We start from the raw sequence: 20,013 nt of genomic DNA on the forward strand, positions 1-20,013 counted from the left end.
AATTCCTGTCACTAAAAGTCCTCTTTCTCTCTCCTGTAGAATGGGATCACTCCTCTACATGTGGCCTCCAAGCGTGGCAACACTAACATGGTTGGCCTGTTACTGGACCGTGGCTCTCAGATCGATGCTAAAACAAGGGTGAGTACCATGAGAAGCCAAACTATGGTCATGTTGCCTTAGTTTTGAATTAGTAGACTGACCAAGACTGACTATCTCAAGGCTGCAGCATCTTCCCTTTATCTCCTCTCTCCTCAAGTCCATTTGTCTATTATCGCTTTTACTAATGAAACACACAACTCATATCTAATGTTTTTGCTGTTACATCCACAGGAGCAAAAAAAAAATATATAAGCTCATTTTTAATACCTTCATTAGTGACAACAGATGTAACTATGAGCTAAATGCAGCTCAGCTCAGTGTGCCAGTGGATTAAATTCAGTCTCACACTGGACATCATGACCTCTGCTTGGTGTTATTTTGATTTGGATCTGTGCCAGCTAGCACCACACTTATGTTATTAGCTTTATTTGATTCTAACCAGAGCTAACAGCATCCAGCCTAGGTTATTCACAGGCTACACCTGGGTTTCAGGAGGAGAAAAGAATAGAATAGAAAGCTTTTGTTGTTATTGGAAAATACAATGAAGTGTTACTGTGCCATTTAAAAATAATTTACACTCATTAAAATCCAAGTTATATAACTAAGCATACATATACATCATTTGAATAAATATGAAGTGCTATAGTGGCTGATATTGGCATGATATGCAATTCATCAGATTTATTTTAGTAACCTGGATGTGTGTTAGAACAACTGATTTCTTCAGGTTAAGCTATTGAATTCATCTGAACAGAATAACTTGGTTCTAAAAGGACTGTATGCAAGAAATGACATCAGTAGCGTTAAATCACTGCTTTTTTTAGCCTCCAGCTAAGTCAGTTTGTATTGAATGACTGTGTGTGTGTGTGTGTGTGTGTGTGTGTGTGTGTGTGTGTGTGTGTGTGTGTGTGTGTGTGTGTGTTCTGTAGGATGGTCTGACTCCACTTCACTGTGCAGCCCGAAGTGGCCATGATACAGCTGTGGAGCTGCTGCTGGAGAGAGGAGCACCCATGCTGGCCAGGACCAAGGTGTGTCACATGTCCTCTCACCTTTTACAATTAAAGGGACACAATTCAATTCAATTCAATTTTATTTATAGTGCCGAATCATAACCAAAGTTTTCTCAGGACACTTCACAGAGTAGGTAAAGAACACACACTTATTTATGATTTACATAGACCCAACAATTTCCTCGTAGAGTACGGTGGGCAACGAGAACCTTCCATATAACAGGCAGGAACGACGGACAGACCCGACTCTATGGAGGACGGCCATCTGTCCTGACCTGTTGAGATACAAGGACAGACACAAAGACAGAGAGACAGACACACTTCCACACTTCCAAAAATATCTATAGTAATGTGAAATTGACTTATATGTTATGGCAGTTAATACAATAGAATAGTAGAAACAAGAACGGCTAAGGTAATAGAATATAGAAATTATAATAATTATGGTGGCAAACATGATCAATGATGAGTAGCGGCAATAGCAGCTGATGGTGTTTTTATGGCTACAAATTTTATAGTTTATAAGACTAGTGATAGTATATATGACTAATAGTTTAATTAGTAGCAGGAAGTGTCATGCAGGACCACTGCAGCAGGCACCACCACGATCAGCAAAGACCTGCGAGACAACAAGGCACAAACAACTCCGGGGAAGAAGTTGAGTTAGTAACATGCATTGATGAGACATGAATGATACAGACAGAGAGGAGAGAAGCTCAGAGTATCAGGAAAAGTATTATCCCCTGGCAGACTAGGTCTATAGCAGCATCATTAAGCAGAACAAAATCATCCTGAAAATAACAATATAGCTAAGCCCTAGCTGTAAGCTTTATCAAAAGGGAAAGTTTTAAGTTTACTCTAACAGTTTTTCTCGATTGCTAAGACACATTTCTTGAAAGCTTCTCTCCTTTTCTTTAAACTGTGAACACAAACCCCAATTTTCAAGCTACATTCACAAAACCTCAGACTCTTCTTGCAAAACCAAACTTTCACCTCAAAACAGTTCAATCTGTGCCCAAAACTGAACTTTGTTGTCAAATCGTGCCCCAAGTCAATCAAAATTAAAAACACTACTGAGCAGTCACTAAACACTACATAGGAAAATAGAAAACACAATGCTCAGGACATGAAGCTGAATGCATGTTGCAAAACAAAAAAACCTATGCATTTAGCACTTGTACACAAAGACGAAAAACAGAAATCTTGTGCATTTACACACAGCACTTGCACAAAACAAACATAAATCGTATGCATTTGCCACTTGTGTACATGTGCCACCTGTCCTCCCACCCCCATGTGGCAGTCTTTCAATTCTACAAAAAGAGAACATGCAGTTACAAAAAATATACATGGAATACTAGGCAGGCCTACAGACAGTTAGACTAACCCTCCATTACAATACTACAGTACATTGGCACAGTGATGTACTGAAACATATATTTACTTACAGTATATACTGTGGTACAGTATATACTGTAATATGCCATACAGTAATTTGCTCTCAACATTTACATACTGTACTATAATGTCAAAAAAGATAATTACCTGTTCTCTTCTCTAAATCTTCGGATTATGTTGGACACAGTGAATCTACCGATGTTTGGTTGTACCCTTTGTCTGGCCTCCCTCATGCTCATACCATGGACAAGAACATGGTCAATCACAGTAGCTCTGATTTCATCAGATATTACTGTTCTTTTTCTTCACTGACCACCTTGACCACCTCGACCACTTCAACCACCTCGACCTCCTCGACCTCCTTGACCCCCTTGACCCCCTTGACTCCCTCTCACACGAACTCTTCCTCTCAGATTTCTATTCATTGTAGTGTACAAATCAGTGCTCTCTGAACTGGCTTTATATATTCCCTCACATCATCAGCCACAAGTGTGATCAATTTTGAGTTGTTGTGTCCAAGTAATGACAACCGTGCTTTAATTGTGTTTGACTTTTGCAACCTGTGCTTACCATTATGCAGCACAGGTGCATCACAATGAAAATGTGTTGGGAAGTTGTGTCTAAACAGGTGAAAAGTGCTCATGGTTTTGCCAAAAGAGTGATTGATTCAATCAGTGTGTTCAGGCAACAGAGAAATTGGTTCAGACAACAGGGTTTAGTCTTTTAGCAATTGAGAAAAACTGTAAGTATAGGGACAGTGTCTTCCTCCCGAATAACACTTGGGAGTTGGTTCCACAGGCTCTGCCTCCTATTCTACTTTTGGAGACTCTAGGAACGACAAGTAGCCCTGCATTCTCAGAACACAGCGATGTAGTCGGGTAATACGGTACTACCAGCTCTTTAAGATACAATGGAGCCTGACCAATAAGAGCTTTGTAGGTAAGGAGAAGGATTTTAAATTCTATTCTGGATTTTACAGGTGACCGGTGCAAAGAAGCTAAGACAGGAGAAATATGTTCTCTTCGATTTGTTTTAGATAGTACTCGAGCTGCAGCATTTTGGAACAACTAGAGACTCTTGACAGACTTATTGGAGCAGCCTGATAATAAGGAGTTGCAATAGTCCAGCCTAAAAGTAACAAATGCATGGACTAGTTTTTCTGCATCTTTCTGAGACACAATGTTCCTAATTTTCTCAATATTGCGCAGGTGAAAATATGCAGTCCTTGTCGTTAATTTTATGTAAGAATCGAATGACATATCCTGATCAAAAATAACACCCAGATTCCTTACTGTGGTGCTGGAGGACAACAAAACATCACCCAGAGTAACAATATCTTTAGCTATTGAGTTTCTGAGGCCTTCGGGGCCAAGTACAAAAACTTCAAATAACATTCGAAAATTGCAGGTCATCCAGCTTTTTATTTCCTTAATGCAGATTTGAAGTTTAGCCTACTCATCGTTTTTTCTGGTTTGATCGACAAGTACAATTGTGTATCATCAGCAGCAGCATAACAATGGAAATGTATGGAGTGCTTCCTTATAATTTTTCCTAAAGGAAGCATATATAAGGTGAATAGAATCGGTCCAAGGACAGAACCCTGTGGTGTTCCGTGACTAACTTTAGTGTGTATGGAGTTTTTGTCGTTAACATGTACAAACTGAGATCTATCTGATAAATACGACTTAAACCAGCTTAATGCAGTTCCCTTAATGCCAATTAGATGCTCCAGTCTCTATAGCAGGATGCGATGGTCAATAGTGTCGGATTCTGCACTAAGATCTAGTAAAACAAGTACAGAGAGAAGTCCTTTGTCTGAAGCTATCAGAAGGTTGTTAGTAATTTTTACCAGTGCTCTCTCAGTGCTATGATTCGTTCTAAATCCTGACTGGAAGTCCTCAAATAACTCATTATTATGTAAAAAGTCACATAGCTGATTGGCGACTAATTTCTGGAGGATCTTATAGAGAAAAGGAAGGTTAGATATAGGTCTATAGCTGGCTAGTTCCTCAGGATCAAGACTGGGCTTTTAAGAAGAGGTTTAATTACAGCTACTTTAAAAGACTGTGGTACATAACCTGCTGATGAAGACATGTTAATCATATCTAATACAGGAGTGCTGACTAAAAGTAACACTTCTTTAAGTAACCTAGTGGGAATAGAGTCTAGGAGACAAATAGAAGGCTTTGATGCTGAAATAGTAGAGGTTAATTTGTTATGGTCAACTGTAGAAAAGCAGTCCAAGAATATATCAGGTCGTACAGTTGTTTCTAAGGTTCCTGGGTTGTAAGAAAAAATTTTGCCAAGCGAGTTGTTTTTGTCTCTAATACTTATAATTTTGTCATTAAAGAAGGTCATGAAGTCGTTACTACTGAGGGTTATAGGAATTCATGGCTCAATAGAGCTGTGGCTCTCTGTCAGCCTGGCTACAGTGCTGAAAAAACGTCCTCTGTTTCATTATCTTCTTTTTTAAAGGAGCAGCAGAGTCGAGTGTTGTTCGTAGTGAGCCTGCAACAATGTCAACAAGGTGATCAATTTCAGAGAAACTAACAGGAATCAGGTTAGTACAGGAATCTTGAATATTAGGATAGGATGGAATCGCTTCCTTAAATTTAGTTACAGCACTATCAGATAAACATCTAGTGGAGAAACTTTTGCCCAGAGGTGAGTAATCCTGTAATACAAATTCAAAAGTTATTAAATAATGGTCTGATAAGATAGGATTTTGTGGAAAGACATTGATTTCCACACCATAAGCCAAAACAAGGTCGAGGGTGTGATTAAAACAGTGATTTAGGTTTATATACACTCTGACTAAAACCAATCGAATCTAATTTGTAGCTGTATCGTAGCTGCTATTGCCACTACTCATCATTGATCATGTTTGCCACCATAATTATTATCATTTTCATATTCTGTCACCTTAGCTGTGCTTGTTTCTACTATTCTGCTAGGTTTTAGTCAGACAGAGTAAATCAATATGGTTATCTGATATCAGATAATTTACTAATACAGCTTTAGATGTCAGAGATCTGATGTTTAAAACTCCACATTTTATTTTCAGATTTTCTTGCATTATCACATATTTTGTGTTGATTTGTATCAGGTTTTTCTGTATAGCTTCTCTTCTGTTCATTTTTGATCTGGTTAATTTTAATTTGATGATCGTGGGGCAGACGGCGTTTGTATAGGATACTGATCTGGGAAATGCTCCACAGGGAGCGCAGAGAGGTGTGTAAGACTGCAACTCTGCTTCCTGGGCATCTGTGATAAGGGCAGCGCAGAGGGGTGTATTAAACTGCGACTCTGCTTCCTGATCCCAACACTGGGTTGGCATGGTTTTAGACCGCTAACAAACTCGTCCAGGTTCTTAGATATAAGAGCGACACCCTCCAAAGTAGGATGAATATCATCTCTCCTCATAAGACCAGGTTTTCCCCAGTAAGACAATTATCTACGAAGCCCACGTTATTTACCGGCACCATCCAGACAGCCAGCAGCGGAATGATGACATGCGGCTATACATGTCATCGCAAGTCAAGTTGGGCAGGGAACCAGAGAAAATTACGGAGTCAGACATAGTTTTTGCATATGCACACATCGACTCCACATTCATTTTAGTGACCTCCGATTGACGTAATCAAGTGTCATTACCGCCAACGTGAATAACAATCCTACCATATTTACGTTTATCCTTAGCCAGCAGTTTCAAATAGGACTCAATGTCGCATTTTACTATGGTCCCTGGTGTCGCTATGTTCACGCTTCTCAGAATGGAGCTGCCAATACTTAGTGTTGTTTCATCAGCAGGTGTGTGACTGAGTGGAGAAAACTTGTTTCAAACGTGAACGGGCGGATAGCACCCTTTCTGCTCAGGGATTGACGGAGAAGGGCTAGCAGAAGCTAATGCTACACTGTGTGGCTTTGCACTGGCTAAAGTTATAGGTGGCCGGCTAGCTACCGTAGCACAAGACTGAGCTTCCATGGTGCGGAGCCGTGCCTCTTACGCACTGAGCCTCGCCTCCAGCGCTACAAATACACTACACATAACATATTTACTATTATCACTAAAGGGGGCAGAGGAGTAGCTAAACATACGACACTTAGAGCAAGAGAGAGCAGGAGAATCATGTTTCTATCATGTTTCCTATTAGCTGGTAAACAGATTCAAAGTAGTGAGTATACAGTCATCAGACAGACCTTGTCAAATGTCCCTACATAAGGTTCTCTACATAAAGTAGTCTAGTGTAGAGACTAAATCTGTATGCTTCTTTAGGATTCAAGAGCTATTTAAAGGAACAGTTGGACATTTAAAGGTTGAATATGAAGAATCTTTACTAAAAGGCAAGGCAAGGCAAGGCAGCTTTATTGTATAGCACTTTTCATACACAAGGCAGACTCAAAGTGCTTCACAGCACAACATGTCATGAATTCAAATGCATTACAGGAAGACAAAGAGAATAAAAACATAGACAATAATAAAAACAGTGCGGACGTTAAAAGTGCGAAGATTTAGCAGAAAGCTAAGGTGAACATAAAAGTTTTCAGTCTAGTTTTAAAAGTGGTCAGAGTGGGTGAAAGTCTCAAATCTTCAGGAAGTTTATTCCAGCTGTTTGTTGCATAATGACTGAAAGATGCTTTCCCTTGATTTGAGTTTACTCTGCGAACCACTAACAGATTGGTCTCAGAGGATCTTAGTGATCTAGAAGGCTTATGTAGTGGGAGCATATCAGTGATATACCTCGGCCCTAGACCATGAAGTGATTTATATGTGAGCAGGAGGATTTTGAAATCAATTCTCTGACGTACAGGAAGCCAGTGTAATGATTTAAGAATTGGTGTAATGTGCTCCCATTTTTTGGTCTTTGTTAGAACTCTAGCAGCAGCGTTCTGAACAAGCTGTAGCTGCCTGACAGTTTTTTTGGGAAGACCTGCAAGGAGACCGTTACAGTAGTCTAGCCTACTGGTTATAAAGGCATGGACAAGTTTTTCTAAGTCTTGAGCTGACATGAGCCCTCTAAGTCTTGTTACATTTTTAAGGTGATAGTAGGCCGATTTTGTTACTGATTTGATGTGACTGTCGAAATGTAAATCAGAATCCATAATAACCCCAAGATTTCTGGCTTTATTTGAGGTTTTCAGGGACAGTGATTGAAGGTGTTGGATGACTTTAGATCTTTCTTTCTTAGCACCAAAAACAATTATCTCAGTTTTATCCTCATTTAGTTGAAGGAAATTTTGGCACATCCAGTGTTTGACCTGCTCAATGCACTGGCACAGTAGATCTATGGGGCGATAGTCATTTGGTGATAGCGCTACATAGATTTGGGTGTCATCGGCATAGCAATGGTGGTCAATGTTATTATTTTGCATGATTTGTCCTAGTGGGAGCATATAGATATTAAATAAAGTCGGCCCCAAGATTGAACCTTGGGGGACTCCACACGTTACGTTGGTTTGTTCTGATACAAAGTCGCCAATGGAAACAAAATAGTTCCTATCTTGTAGATATGACTTGAACCAGTTTAGGACTGTGCCTGAGAGCCCCACCCAGTTTTCCAACCTGTCCAAAAGTATTGAGTGGTCGACAGTGTCAAATGCAGCACTGAGGTCCAATAGCATTAGTACTGAAGTTTTGCCAGAGTCTGTGTTAAGACGGATGTCATTTATAACTTTAATAAGGGCCGTCTCTGTGCTATGAAAAGGTCTAAATCCTGACTGGAGGTTGTTGTGGCAGCCAGTAGAAGCCAAGAAGTGAGTTAGTTGTTGGAGTACAACTTTCTCAATTATTTTACTTATGAATGGTAGATTTGAAATTGGTCTGTAGTTGTTGATAATAGAGGCATCTAGGCTCCGCTTTTTTAGAAGAGGTTTAATGACTGCAGTTTTGAAGGCCTTTGGGAAATTGCCCGATTGAATAGAATTATTAACTATTTGCAATACGTCTGTTGATAGGCAGTCAAAAACATTCTTAAAGAAGTTGGTAGGTAAAGCATCGAGACAGCAGGTGGTTGGCTTTAGATCCGTCACTGTTTCCACTAGAGTTTTAGAGTCTATGGCATTAAAGCTTGCCATCATTGCTGTGTTATTTTGGCCTAAACGGGGTGGTGATCCAACTTTTTTGTTTGAGATATTGATGGCACGTCTGATGCCTTCAATTTTATCAGTATAAAAGAATGCAAACTCATTGCATTTCTGTGTGGAATGGAGTTCGGCTGGTATTTGTGTTGGGGGGTTGGTCAGTCTGTCGACAGTTGCAAATAGGGTTTTGGCCTTATTAGTGTTGCTGTTTATGATATTGGAGAAGAATGTTTCTCTAGCACTTTTTAAGACTAAATTGTAGGCCTTGAGCCTCTCTTTATAGATGTCATGGTGAATATGAAGTTTTGTATTTCGCCAGATTCGTTCAGCCTTCCTGCACTCTCTTCTCTGGGCTGTTACAACAGCAGCTTTTCTCCAGGGTGCCTTTTGCTTACCAGAAATCGTTTTAACTGTAACCGGTGCAATGACATCTATGATATTCACAATTTTGGAATTAAAGTTGTTTACAAGATCATCAGCATGGCATGGGTTTAGAGGTGGTAGCGAGGAGATGGCATTTTTAAAGAGTACATTAGCATGTTCATTGATGTAGCGCTTTTTGACATTCTTTGATTCTGTTTGTGTCTCCGGAATTAAATAAATATTAAAGAAAACACAGAAGTGATCAGACAATGAAAGATCAGTCACAAGAACATCAGAAACATTGAGACCTTTTGTGATAATCAGGTCCAGGGTGTGTCCTTTACAATGAGTAGCCTCTTTCACATGTTGAGACAGGTCAAATGTATCTAAAATAGTAAAAAGTTCCTTTGCACCCTTGCCATTCGAATCATCAATATGAAAATTAAAGTCACCAGTTATAACTAGGCAGTCAAAGTCAGTGGAGATACTAGACAATAATTCGGTAAAATCATCGAAAAAATTTGCTGAGTATTTAGGTGGCCTGTAAATAATTAACAGAAGAATTTTGGGAGAGCATTTCAACACAGCACACAGGTATTCGAATGATGTAAAATCACCAAGTGACATCTGTTTCCCCTGAAATATGTTTTTAAATATAGCAGCAACCCCTCCCCCCCTTTTCCCAGATCTACATACATCAATAAAGTTATAGTTGGGGGGTGCTGTCTCGATCAGAATGCTTGCACTGTTATTTTGCTCCAGCCATGTTTCAGTTAAAAACATAAAATCAAGTTTGGAAGTAGTAATAAAATCGTTGACTAAAAATGATTTGTTATTCAGAGACCTAACATTGAGCAGACCCATCCTGATGGTGTTATTGACAGGCTTCGATGTTGACTTTGATTTGGAGAGGATAGGAATGAGATTGTTTAGGTTAGCAGGGTGTCTACGTTTCCCAATGTTCTCTCTCTTGGTAGTCACAACAGGAATGTAGAAGGTGCCAAGCTTTGACGTAGGCAGCCTTGGGCCCAGCTGATAATGTGGTCTACTGCTGAACCCTGTTTTGTATCAATAATATTCAGGACTGCTGTCAGGGCGGGACGGGGGTGGCCATGAGGGGGAGGAGGAGTGGGCAGCGTCAGAGCTGGAATGAACTACTGGAGGTGGACGTTGAGGGCGAAGAGGGGGTTTACGTAAGAGGGGCGGAGTAGGGCTGAGGGTTTGTGAAGCACACCTTCGTGGAGGGGGGGGAGGAGGTGGGACGGAGGTGCCACTGAGATGACGCTGAGGGGGGGATCGCTGAGGTCGGTCAAGGGGAGTAAAAATAGGAGTAGGGCGGGGAGTGGGTGGGGGTAGCTCCCGGAACTCCAAAGGGGATAAGGGGGGAGAAAGGCTTACTTGAGGGAGGGAGAAGGATGGAGACCTGGATTTAGGCTTGGGCGGTGTGGGGGAGGGATCTTCAAGCCCATTTGAAATGAAAGGGGAGGTAGAGGGGGATGGAAACGTCTCCTCTTTGCTCCGGTGTCTCTCATGGTCAGCGCTCTCCTTTTGCAATGGCGGTCCTCCTTCGACGTTCATGATAAGCTGTGTTGTGTCTGTCTTTTCCGTTGGTTCCTCTTGTCTCTTGTCCTTGGCAGTGTTGATAGATGGATGACGCAGGAAGTAAGACATGTTGGTCATGAAAAGCTTTACTCCCAGCTTATTTAGACAAAGTCCGTCTGCCTTAAAAAGATGCCTGCGGTCCCAGAAAAAGCTAAAATTGTCAATAAAATGCATCGAACGAGCAAGAAAAACGCTGGAGAGCCACTCATTCAGCGAGTAAAGTCGACTGAATCTCTCAGCTCCTCTCCTGATCGGGGGTAGAGGACCACTGATAAACACCTCAGCATTCACAGCGCTGACTGTTTCAAAGAGTTTATTGAAGTGCTCTCTCAGCTCACTTGATTGTTGTTTTTCAATGTCATTAAAACCAATGTGCAGAATGATATTTTTCACATTTGGGTGTGCAGCCACAATATCCAGGATTCTTTTTTCCAAGTCAGACACCGTATCCTTCGGAAAGCAGAGTACTTTGGTGTTATTATTGCTTTTCATATCTTTTACAGAAAAGTCACCCACAATCAGATTTTCAGGCCCACTTGTTAGCTTTCTCGGTGGTTTTAAGTTAGCAGGTCTTACCCTTCTGCGTGGTGATGGTGGGTTATTCAGGCAATCAGAGGGGGATCCATTGTCCGACAACAGTGGAGCAAACCTGTTCTTTAGTTGAACACTTGCTTGCTGGGGAAGTTTCTTGGTACTTTTCCTCTTCTCAGCTGTCCGCTGCTGTGTCCTCCGTGGCAGGGGAGTTGATGAAGCGCTATGCCTGGATAGAGATGGTAGCGCAGGCCAACCGGTCAGATCAGAGATATCGGGGCGCTGGGTCCTCCCGGTTGTCCGTTCTCCCTTGTCGCAGGGAGGTGGTCTTCTCTTTGGCTTTGCCCCAAGTGTGTTCCAGGGAGGATTATCGCTGGTAGATTTATTACCCTGTACAGGGACCTCCCGTTTCCTCGTAGCTTCATCATTGCTAGTTAGCTGGGCTCTGGCCTGCCCCTGTCCACTGTTTTCAGTCAGTGCTAGGGTGGTATTGTTGTCACAATATCCATTCACTTCTATAAATACTTCTAACCGATTCATTTTTGTTTCCAGCAGCAAAATCTTCTGTAGTAGTTTGTGGTAATCTTCCATAGAGAAGGGAGGCATCTTCTGGTGATTACCTTTAGCACTGTAGCACAGGCTCAGGCTTATCTTGAATGGTAGGCCTCCCTGCCTAGCGTTGAGGAAGTCGTAAAAATATTGAAAAATGCCTCTGTTATCTAAAAGAAATATAATCCCACTGGTTTTGTAAGTATCCAGGAGCTGTTGCTCTTTGTTTCTTATTGAGGAGAAGCAAATAGTAGCAGATAGTAGCAAAAAATGCAAGCAAAGGCGAGAGCAAGCAGAAAAGCGTCCGCACTGTAGCAAAGCAGGAAGCAACCGATAAAAGCTATATTTAAAAAAAAAAAATACACCCACAGGGAGTTTTGAGGGATATAGAATGAGAGTATTGCTTTTCCATAAAACATATATATATTGAGTCTGAATTAATATTAAAAAAAAAAAGTTTGAGAAGTTTGACAATGACTTTCTGTCACGTTCTGTTTATGTTGTACCAGCCAATAGCGTTGGGCATTGCGGGTTGCCAGGGTTGTCTGTTGTTGCTACAGAAACAAGGAATCATTTTGAGTTTAGAGCTAGCTAATGGATTCCACACCACTCAAAGACAGAATCTCAGTTGAAGACTGGCTAACGGTAAACACTGTTGTCAAATTAATTGATTAGTCCAAATAAGACATTACGCTGTTTGATTCATCACTTGACATGGAGCAGGTTGATCGCCTGACACACTCTGCAACAAACCTGGCAACCCGACTGTTATGTTGGTGAGTGAAGCACAGGAGACGAAAAACTGTTGAGTTGTTCATTTGTTTTCCCAGCAAACTGCTAACCACATACCCTTGCGCTCTTTCTCTCTCTTTTTCTTAAACTCTTCTTCTCTTCCCTAATTCCCAGTCTAGTGGAGAACCCTACTGGCGGTCAAGCACAAATACACCCACAAAGTGAACACATACAAATTAGGAATGTCTGTTAACACAATAACGACTGCTGGAATTATTTTTTGTTGTTGGCACGACGATCAGACATAGTCCTTTTAAAAGCAGTTTAGAAACAACAACAGTATCTTGTTTATATACAGTACAGTAGTAAGGTTATTGTTGGAATTCTACTGTGAACGAATTTGAGGTGACTCACTCCCAGATGTATTGATTAGCATTAGTATGGAGCTACATATAAATGAGACAACCTCTTACACAGGTCTTGAAATATATATTTTTGCACCTATACCAAAGCTAGCATAGCTCTGTTCCTCATAGCTTCCCTGCTTCCAGTATGTGTAGCCTACTAAGTTAGGCTAAAAATATCTAATAGCCATTGCATCTCTTCATCAATGAACCATTTAATATCTCTGTATTTTAAGTGTAAAATGCTTAATTTCAATAGAATGAAGATAAAAAACAGAACACTTAAAGATGCATTAATTTGAACATTACAGACACATTGGGCCCATTATGACCTTTGTTCATAACGCTAACTTGTTAGCAAGCAGCTGCCTATTAACACACCCAGCAGAGCAGACACAACATTAGCTTTTATTAGAAGTCATGTTTGTGTCCTCCTGACAATATAAGTCTTATAGCCACTCTTCTTTCAGCTCTGTTGTCATTTCTACCTGCTCCTGGTCATTTCCACCTGCTCCTGAGACAATGATCAGACTCTTCAGCTCCTAAATGCTCCATCTAAATATTCAACAGCTAGTTACTAAATATGTATAAGCACACTTACACCCTTAAACTGTTTTTCTTTTATCAGAGGATTCTCTCAGCGGTCATGATTTCATGTACATCCGTGACATTAATCTATGGAGCAGTGTTGTATTTAAACAGCCACAAACTCCCCTCCCACAGTTTATCTCCATCAAAACAGCTGACCTTTCTTTCACATTTTAGAACGGGCTGTCTCCTCTTCACATGGCGGCACAAGGCGACCATGTCGAATGTGTCAAACACCTTCTGCAGCACAAGGCTCCTGTGGATGATGTCACATTGGACTACCTGACAGCGTTGCATGTGGCAGCTCACTGTGGTCACTACAGAGTCACCAAATTGCTGCTGGACAAGAGGGCCAACCCCAACGCAAGAGCACTGGTATGATACAAAGACACAGTGTTGCTGTAACAATCCTCCTGGGGCAAGATACAAATCAAAATTTAGTCAAGCTATGCAGCATATATATAGAAGGTATATATATCAGGGGTGAACCTGAATAGTCGACTATTTCATGATTCTCTCCAAGGAGCCTGATTCGAGGCAAAATGCGAAAAATGTGGTGATGAAACAATGGATTATTCCATTCTGGCTCTGGGGGTGCTGAATGTTTGATTTTACATATAGATGCTTGGTTTCTCCCAACAAACCATGATAAATAGCTTATATGGGTATAAATATAAGTCTGTTAATAAATACTGTTAATAAAATGTGAAGATAACTCCTGTGCTTTTAATTTATCTCCTTAATGTGCAGGAATAACCCCCTCCCCCTCGTAGACTAAGTTGTTTTATCCAGGATCCGGCACTCAGAGTGCATCTTGGCTGGGCTTTAAATCTATCTGAGCATCAGAAATACAACAGTCTGCTCCTGTTTAATCATTTCATTTGAATATCTGCCCTTTTTTTTTTCATTATAGACATCCAATCCAACACAGTCTGACACAGCGCCGTGAAAGTGAAACTATAGTTCTAAATATACTGTCCGCTATTGTCAAAGATAGATACAAACAAAACACATTTATGTCACAATAACAAATGAATAATTATAATTTATATATAATATAATAATGATTAATTTAATAAGATTCTCCTATCAGAAATCACATATTTCAGTAACCCTCTGCCTGACACGTGTGACCACACAGAGCTGAACTCACGTTCATCCGCCGCTGTCTCCTTCATGTCCATGGCTCACCACCCCGGATCAGAGGGTTTTTCATGAGCAACAAAAAAAAAAAGTTATTCGACGATTAGTCGACTATAGTCAAGACATGACCATTCAGATTTGACTATGAACATTTTTAGTCGGGGACACCCCTAATATATATATACATACATATATATATATAGATATATATTTATATATATATATCTATATATATAGACTGATGATGACTAAGGTGAACATTTAGTTAAATATGTGCCACGTTTCCCTTACAGAACGGCTTCACTCCGCTGCACATAGCCTGTAAGAAGAACCGAGTGAAAGTGATGGAGCTGCTGGTCAAATATGGAGCCTCTATCCAGGCCATTACAGAGGTAGGTCACACACCTGAGTGTTTCCTTGATCCGACAGGGGCTACCACATGGGTCAGGGTCTGGTTGGTATCATATTATGGCTTTACCTCAGTAATACCAGAGCGGAGTCCCAGCAGATACAGGAGTCTTTCACCTTTATTTTAGGTACACAAAAAAATGTGGCTGGTGGCCAGAAACGTTAACTTCAGGCCTTGCTCTTAAATATGGGGACAGTGTCTGCCTCCCAAACAACACTTGGGAGTTGGTTCCACAGGAGAGGAGCTTGGTAGCTGAAGGCTCTGTCACCCATTCTACTTTTGGAGACTCTAGGTACGACAAGTAGCCCTGCATTCTCAGAGCGCAGCGATCTAGTCTGGTACGCTACTATGAGCTCTTTAAGATACGACGGAGCCTGACCAATAAGAGCTTTGTAGGTAAGGAGAAGGATTTTAAATTATATTGTAGATTTTACAGGTAGCCAGTGCAAATAAGCTAATACAGGAGAAATATGTTCTCTTTGATTTGTTTTAGTCAGTACACCAGCTGCAGCATTTTGGACCAACTGACTCTTAACAGACTTATTGGAGCAGCCTGATAATAAGGAGTTTCGATAGTCCAGCCTAGAAGTAACAAATGCATTGACTAGTTTTTTAATGTGAGAATTGAAGGAAATATCCTGATCAAAAATAATATCCAGGTTCCTTACTGCGGTGCTGGAGGACAACACAACACACAACATCATCCAGAGTAACAATATCTTTAGCTATTGAGTTTCGGAGGCCATCAGGGCCAAGTACAAAACATCAGAAAATTGCAGGTCATCCAGCTTTTTATTTCCTTAATGCATATTTGAAGTTTATCTAAGTGATCGGTTTCTTCTGGTTTGATCGAAAAATATAATTGTGTATCATTAGCATAACAATGAAAATGTATGGAGTGCTTCCTTATAATATTTCCTAAGGGAAGCATATATAAGGTGAAAAGAATCGGTCCAAGGACAGAACCCTGTGGAACTCCGTGACCAACTTTAGTGTGCATGGAGGATTTGTCGTTAACGTGTACAAACTGAGATCTATCTTATAAATACGACTTAAACCAGCTTAATGCGGCTCCTTTAATGCCAATTAGATGCTGCAGTTTCTGTAACAGGATACGATGGTCAATAGTGTTGATGGCCGCACTAAGATCTAGTAACACAAGTACAGAGACAAGTCCTTTATCTAAAACTATAAGAAGGTCATTAGTCATTTTTCCAGGGCTGTCTCAGTGCTATGATTCATTCTAAATCCTGACTGGAAGTCCTCAAATAACTCATTATTATTTAAAAAGTCAAACAGCTGATTGGCTAACCAAGAGCTCAAACATGTAGGCTGATGGCTGATTCTCTCCGATGTGTGGCATCTTTGTAAACCACCAGTAGAAGCTACAAGAAGTTAATCAAGAATCTCTAGCGGGGGCAAGGCCAAATCCAGAATTCTTCAATGAGGGAGAAACAGTATATGTGCTTCCAGCTCTATACTCAGCTCATTTTTACTTTCTCTGTCGCGAATGCATATCAAACAAAATATTAATCATGTTAGAGTTGTCTTTAAAAACTTAAACACATGCCTGGAGTGGGACTTTAAGCATACTTAGAAGGTTTTATTTAAAACTTGTTGTATGTATTTAGTTTTGTTTTAGTGTGAAAATATGTAGAAACTTGCAGGAACTGAATAGAAATGACATTGTAAGCAGTTGAAAATGAACTTGTGAACTCTTGTATTAAAGTACATATGTAAAAAGTCAAACGGTTCCTTTTTTGTAGGTTGGTTTTGGGGTTGTGTTTCCTACTAGTTGTGTTGCCAACTCTGCCAGATGACGTTATGTACTATTTGCATATTAATACGTTTGATGAGCTCTCCTTGAGTAGCACAGTGGCATTCACCATCCAAATAACATCCATTTCACACCTCTTGTTCCTCTTCTGCCTCCCTTCTGGGGTCTAGTCTGGTTTGACTCCCATCCACGTAGCAGCCTTCATGGGTCACCTCAACATCGTCCTGCTGCTGCTGCAGAATGGAGCCTCACCGGATGTCAGCAATATTGTGAGTGATGGGAAACAAGCCAATCACAGAGAGGCAAAGTCATTTGTGATGTGAAGTTATTTTTCAGTAAGAAAAGTCATCGGTCAGCTAGTTTAAAACTGTGTGTATTGACTCTGCTGACCCACATGTTGCTCTGTGTTGTGTGTACAGCGTGGAGAAACAGCGTTACACATGGCAGCCAGAGCAGGTCAGGTGGAGGTGGTCAGATGTTTGCTGAGGAATGGAGCAATGGTGGACGCCAGGGCACGGGTGAGACTACTGTTATCTATAGTAGTACATCAGGCAACACTTTGTACTTTAATATTTTGCCTGCAGAATACGCTTTTTAAAAAAGAACATTACCAAGAGTTAGTTCTGATTGCACTGTGCCATGTTCAGGAGGACCAGACTCCCCTCCACATTGCGTCCCGTCTGGGAAAAACAGAGATTGTTCAGCTACTGCTGCAACACATGGCTCACCCTGATGCTGCCACAACCAACGGCTACACACCCCTCCACATCTCGGCCAGGGAGGGTCAGGTGGAGACAGCCTCTGTCCTGCTAGAGGCCGGAGCTTCACACTCACTGGCCACCAAGGTGGGTTGAGATGTGTTTTGTCTTTAAATTTGAATACCTGGACACCAACTAACTCCTAAAATGATTGTAGGAGTATTCTGCATTTAGGATTTCATTATTTTATTTAATATCAAATATCAAAGCAGCCGTGCCTCCCAGCCATGTGAGAACAATACTTAAAGGTTGAATATGTAGAATTTTATTAAAAGCTATATATAAAAATAATCCACCCACAGGGCGTTTTGAGGGGTACAGAATGAGAGTATTGCTTTTTAATAAAAAATAAAAAAATTACCCTGAACCGAACTAATAGATTTTTTAAAATGTTGAAAGGTTTTGACAATGACTTTCTGTCACATTCTGTTTACGTTGTAGCAGCCAATAGCGTTGGGCATTGCGGGTTGCCAGGGTTGTCTGTTGTTGCTACAGTAACAAGGAATCATTTTGAGCCGAGAGCTAGCTAATGGATTCCACACTACTCAAAGGAAGACTTTAAGTTGAAGACTGGCTAACGTTAAATACTGTTGTCAAATGAATTGATTAGTGCAAATTAGTTGTTACCCTGAATGATTCATCACTGACGTGCAGCAGGCTGATCACTTGACACACTCGGCAACGAACCTGGCAACCCGACTGCTGGACTTCTTTTTTGTTGTTGCGACTACGATCTTGAGACACTAGTTGGCGGTGTTCTGCTCATTCTACATATTCAACCTTTAAGATGAGAAATATCAGCTGGAGTCAAGACATGTAGTTAGCTTAGCTTAGCATGAAGACTGCAACCAGGGCAGTGCAGCTAGCCTGGCTCTGTCCAAAGTTAAAACATACGCCCACAAACACCTTTACAGCTGTCTGATTAATGTTGAGTTTCATTTGTTTAATCATAAAAGCACAAACAACATGTAGTTGAAGGGAGAGGCACAAGCTGGAACTGTTTCTTGACAAACTATTTGTTCCCTATGAACAAAGCCAGGTTTGCAGTTTCTCACTGTATCCAGTCATTATGCTGCTCATGAAGTAAACTTTTCATTTGTAAGTTGAATATGTTATTCTTTCAAATGTCACATGGTCTAGCATTAACCACAGGGGCTTATTCTGGACTCTGAGGATTATTATTTTAAGGACACATGGAGCACCACTCCTTAATGGAGTTAGCCTTTAGTTGATAACATTAGCCTACTCTACACTTTCAACACAAAAGGAGTGATAGCCATCGGATGTTGATATCTATCAGTGACTTAAAACATAGTTTGCATATGGCCGAAAGACCAAAAGGTTGAAATAGAAATGTGTTACAACAGAATTAACAAATAGGATATGCATTATATACTGTAGTAGATAAAAGTAGAAAAACAAACACTTTATTCAACCAGACAATCTGTTGAATCTTTAAAAAAATAATACAGCTAATACACCCATCCACTTAAAGTGTAATGCCGGCACAAAATCATCCCATGGTCTTTTTTCGACAGAGTCAGGAGGGTCGCTAACAGCCGGACGTGGCTAACAGCGATTCGCTTGGGGCAGGTTTTTTAATTTTTGACCACTAATATGGTAAATGGTAAATGTACTTATAAAGCACCTTTCTAGTCTTCTGACTACTCAAGGCGCTTTTAAACTACTTGTCACATTCACCCATTCACACAGACATTCACAGTGATGGCATTGGACATCTACATACCATCTAATCTAATCCAACCATTCACACCACATTTACACACCACGCAATTTGGGGTTCAGTGTGTTGCCCAAGGACACTTCGACATGTAATAGAACCGCCGATCTGCTCTACCTGCTCTACCTCTGAGCCACAGCCACGCCCCTAATACTGCTCAAAATATCACCAAACCTCTGCAGTAGCATGATAAGAGTCCCTACACATAAAACGAAGCACCAACAATGTATTAGTAGTAGATTTGAAAGACTTACCTATTGCCTCCTGTACCAGCTCTCTCATAGTAAAGTCCATTCAAGTCAATTTCCAAAGTCAATCCAAAAGGAAGGAGCCCATTGGTGCTTTGTTTTCTGTGTAGGGACTCTTCCCATGCTGCTGCAGAGGTTTGCTGTTATTTTGAGCAGTATTAGTGGTTAAAAAAGATGTTTTAATTCCTTCACCGTGCTGCCCCGAGCTAATCAGTGTTAGCGAATCTACCGGATTTCTCCGTTAATAGTTTATAAGTGAAAAAAAAACAGTCTAGATGGCTTATTTGTGTCACAGCTCATCTCTGCCTCACACTCTGCACCTGCTTCAATCTGTCAATCAGACACCCCCCCCCCTCATCAAGCAAACTCCACTCACCTGTGCTCTCTGCTCTGGCTGCATTTAAGCCCCAACTCCACACTCACTCATTGCCAGATTGTTCTCGATGCTTGCACCAGACTCTCCAGCGTTACTCTGCCTGATCTCCCGGTTTCGACCCAGCCTGCCTCTGACTATCCTGCCTGACTGATCTCCTGGAAACCAGCTCAGCCTTCCGTCCCTGACCACAATCCTCGCCTGTCC

At 40.9% G+C, this 20,013-nt stretch overlaps 1 protein-coding gene across 1 annotated transcript in view; it reads left to right on the top strand.

Annotated features, from left to right (window-relative positions):
* Positions 1-20,013, top strand: part of ank2b (ankyrin 2b, neuronal) — a gene marked incomplete at its 5' end in the record, with an annotated part of 172,247 nt that overhangs the window by 71,498 nt on the left and 80,736 nt on the right. The window contains 7 exons of the mRNA XM_083937194.1: positions 40-138; positions 1,029-1,127; positions 13,535-13,732; positions 14,794-14,892; positions 16,857-16,955; positions 17,106-17,204; positions 17,334-17,531. Of these exons, the coding sequence (XP_083793320.1) occupies positions 40-138; positions 1,029-1,127; positions 13,535-13,732; positions 14,794-14,892; positions 16,857-16,955; positions 17,106-17,204; positions 17,334-17,531 (891 nt within the window). The remainder of the gene's footprint in view (positions 1-39; positions 139-1,028; positions 1,128-13,534; positions 13,733-14,793; positions 14,893-16,856; positions 16,956-17,105; positions 17,205-17,333; positions 17,532-20,013) is intronic.

The sequence above is a fragment of the Echiichthys vipera genome (genome assembly GCF_963691815.1).
Source record: "Echiichthys vipera genome assembly, chromosome: 22".
Classification (NCBI taxonomy): domain Eukaryota; kingdom Metazoa; phylum Chordata; class Actinopteri; order Perciformes; family Trachinidae; genus Echiichthys; species Echiichthys vipera.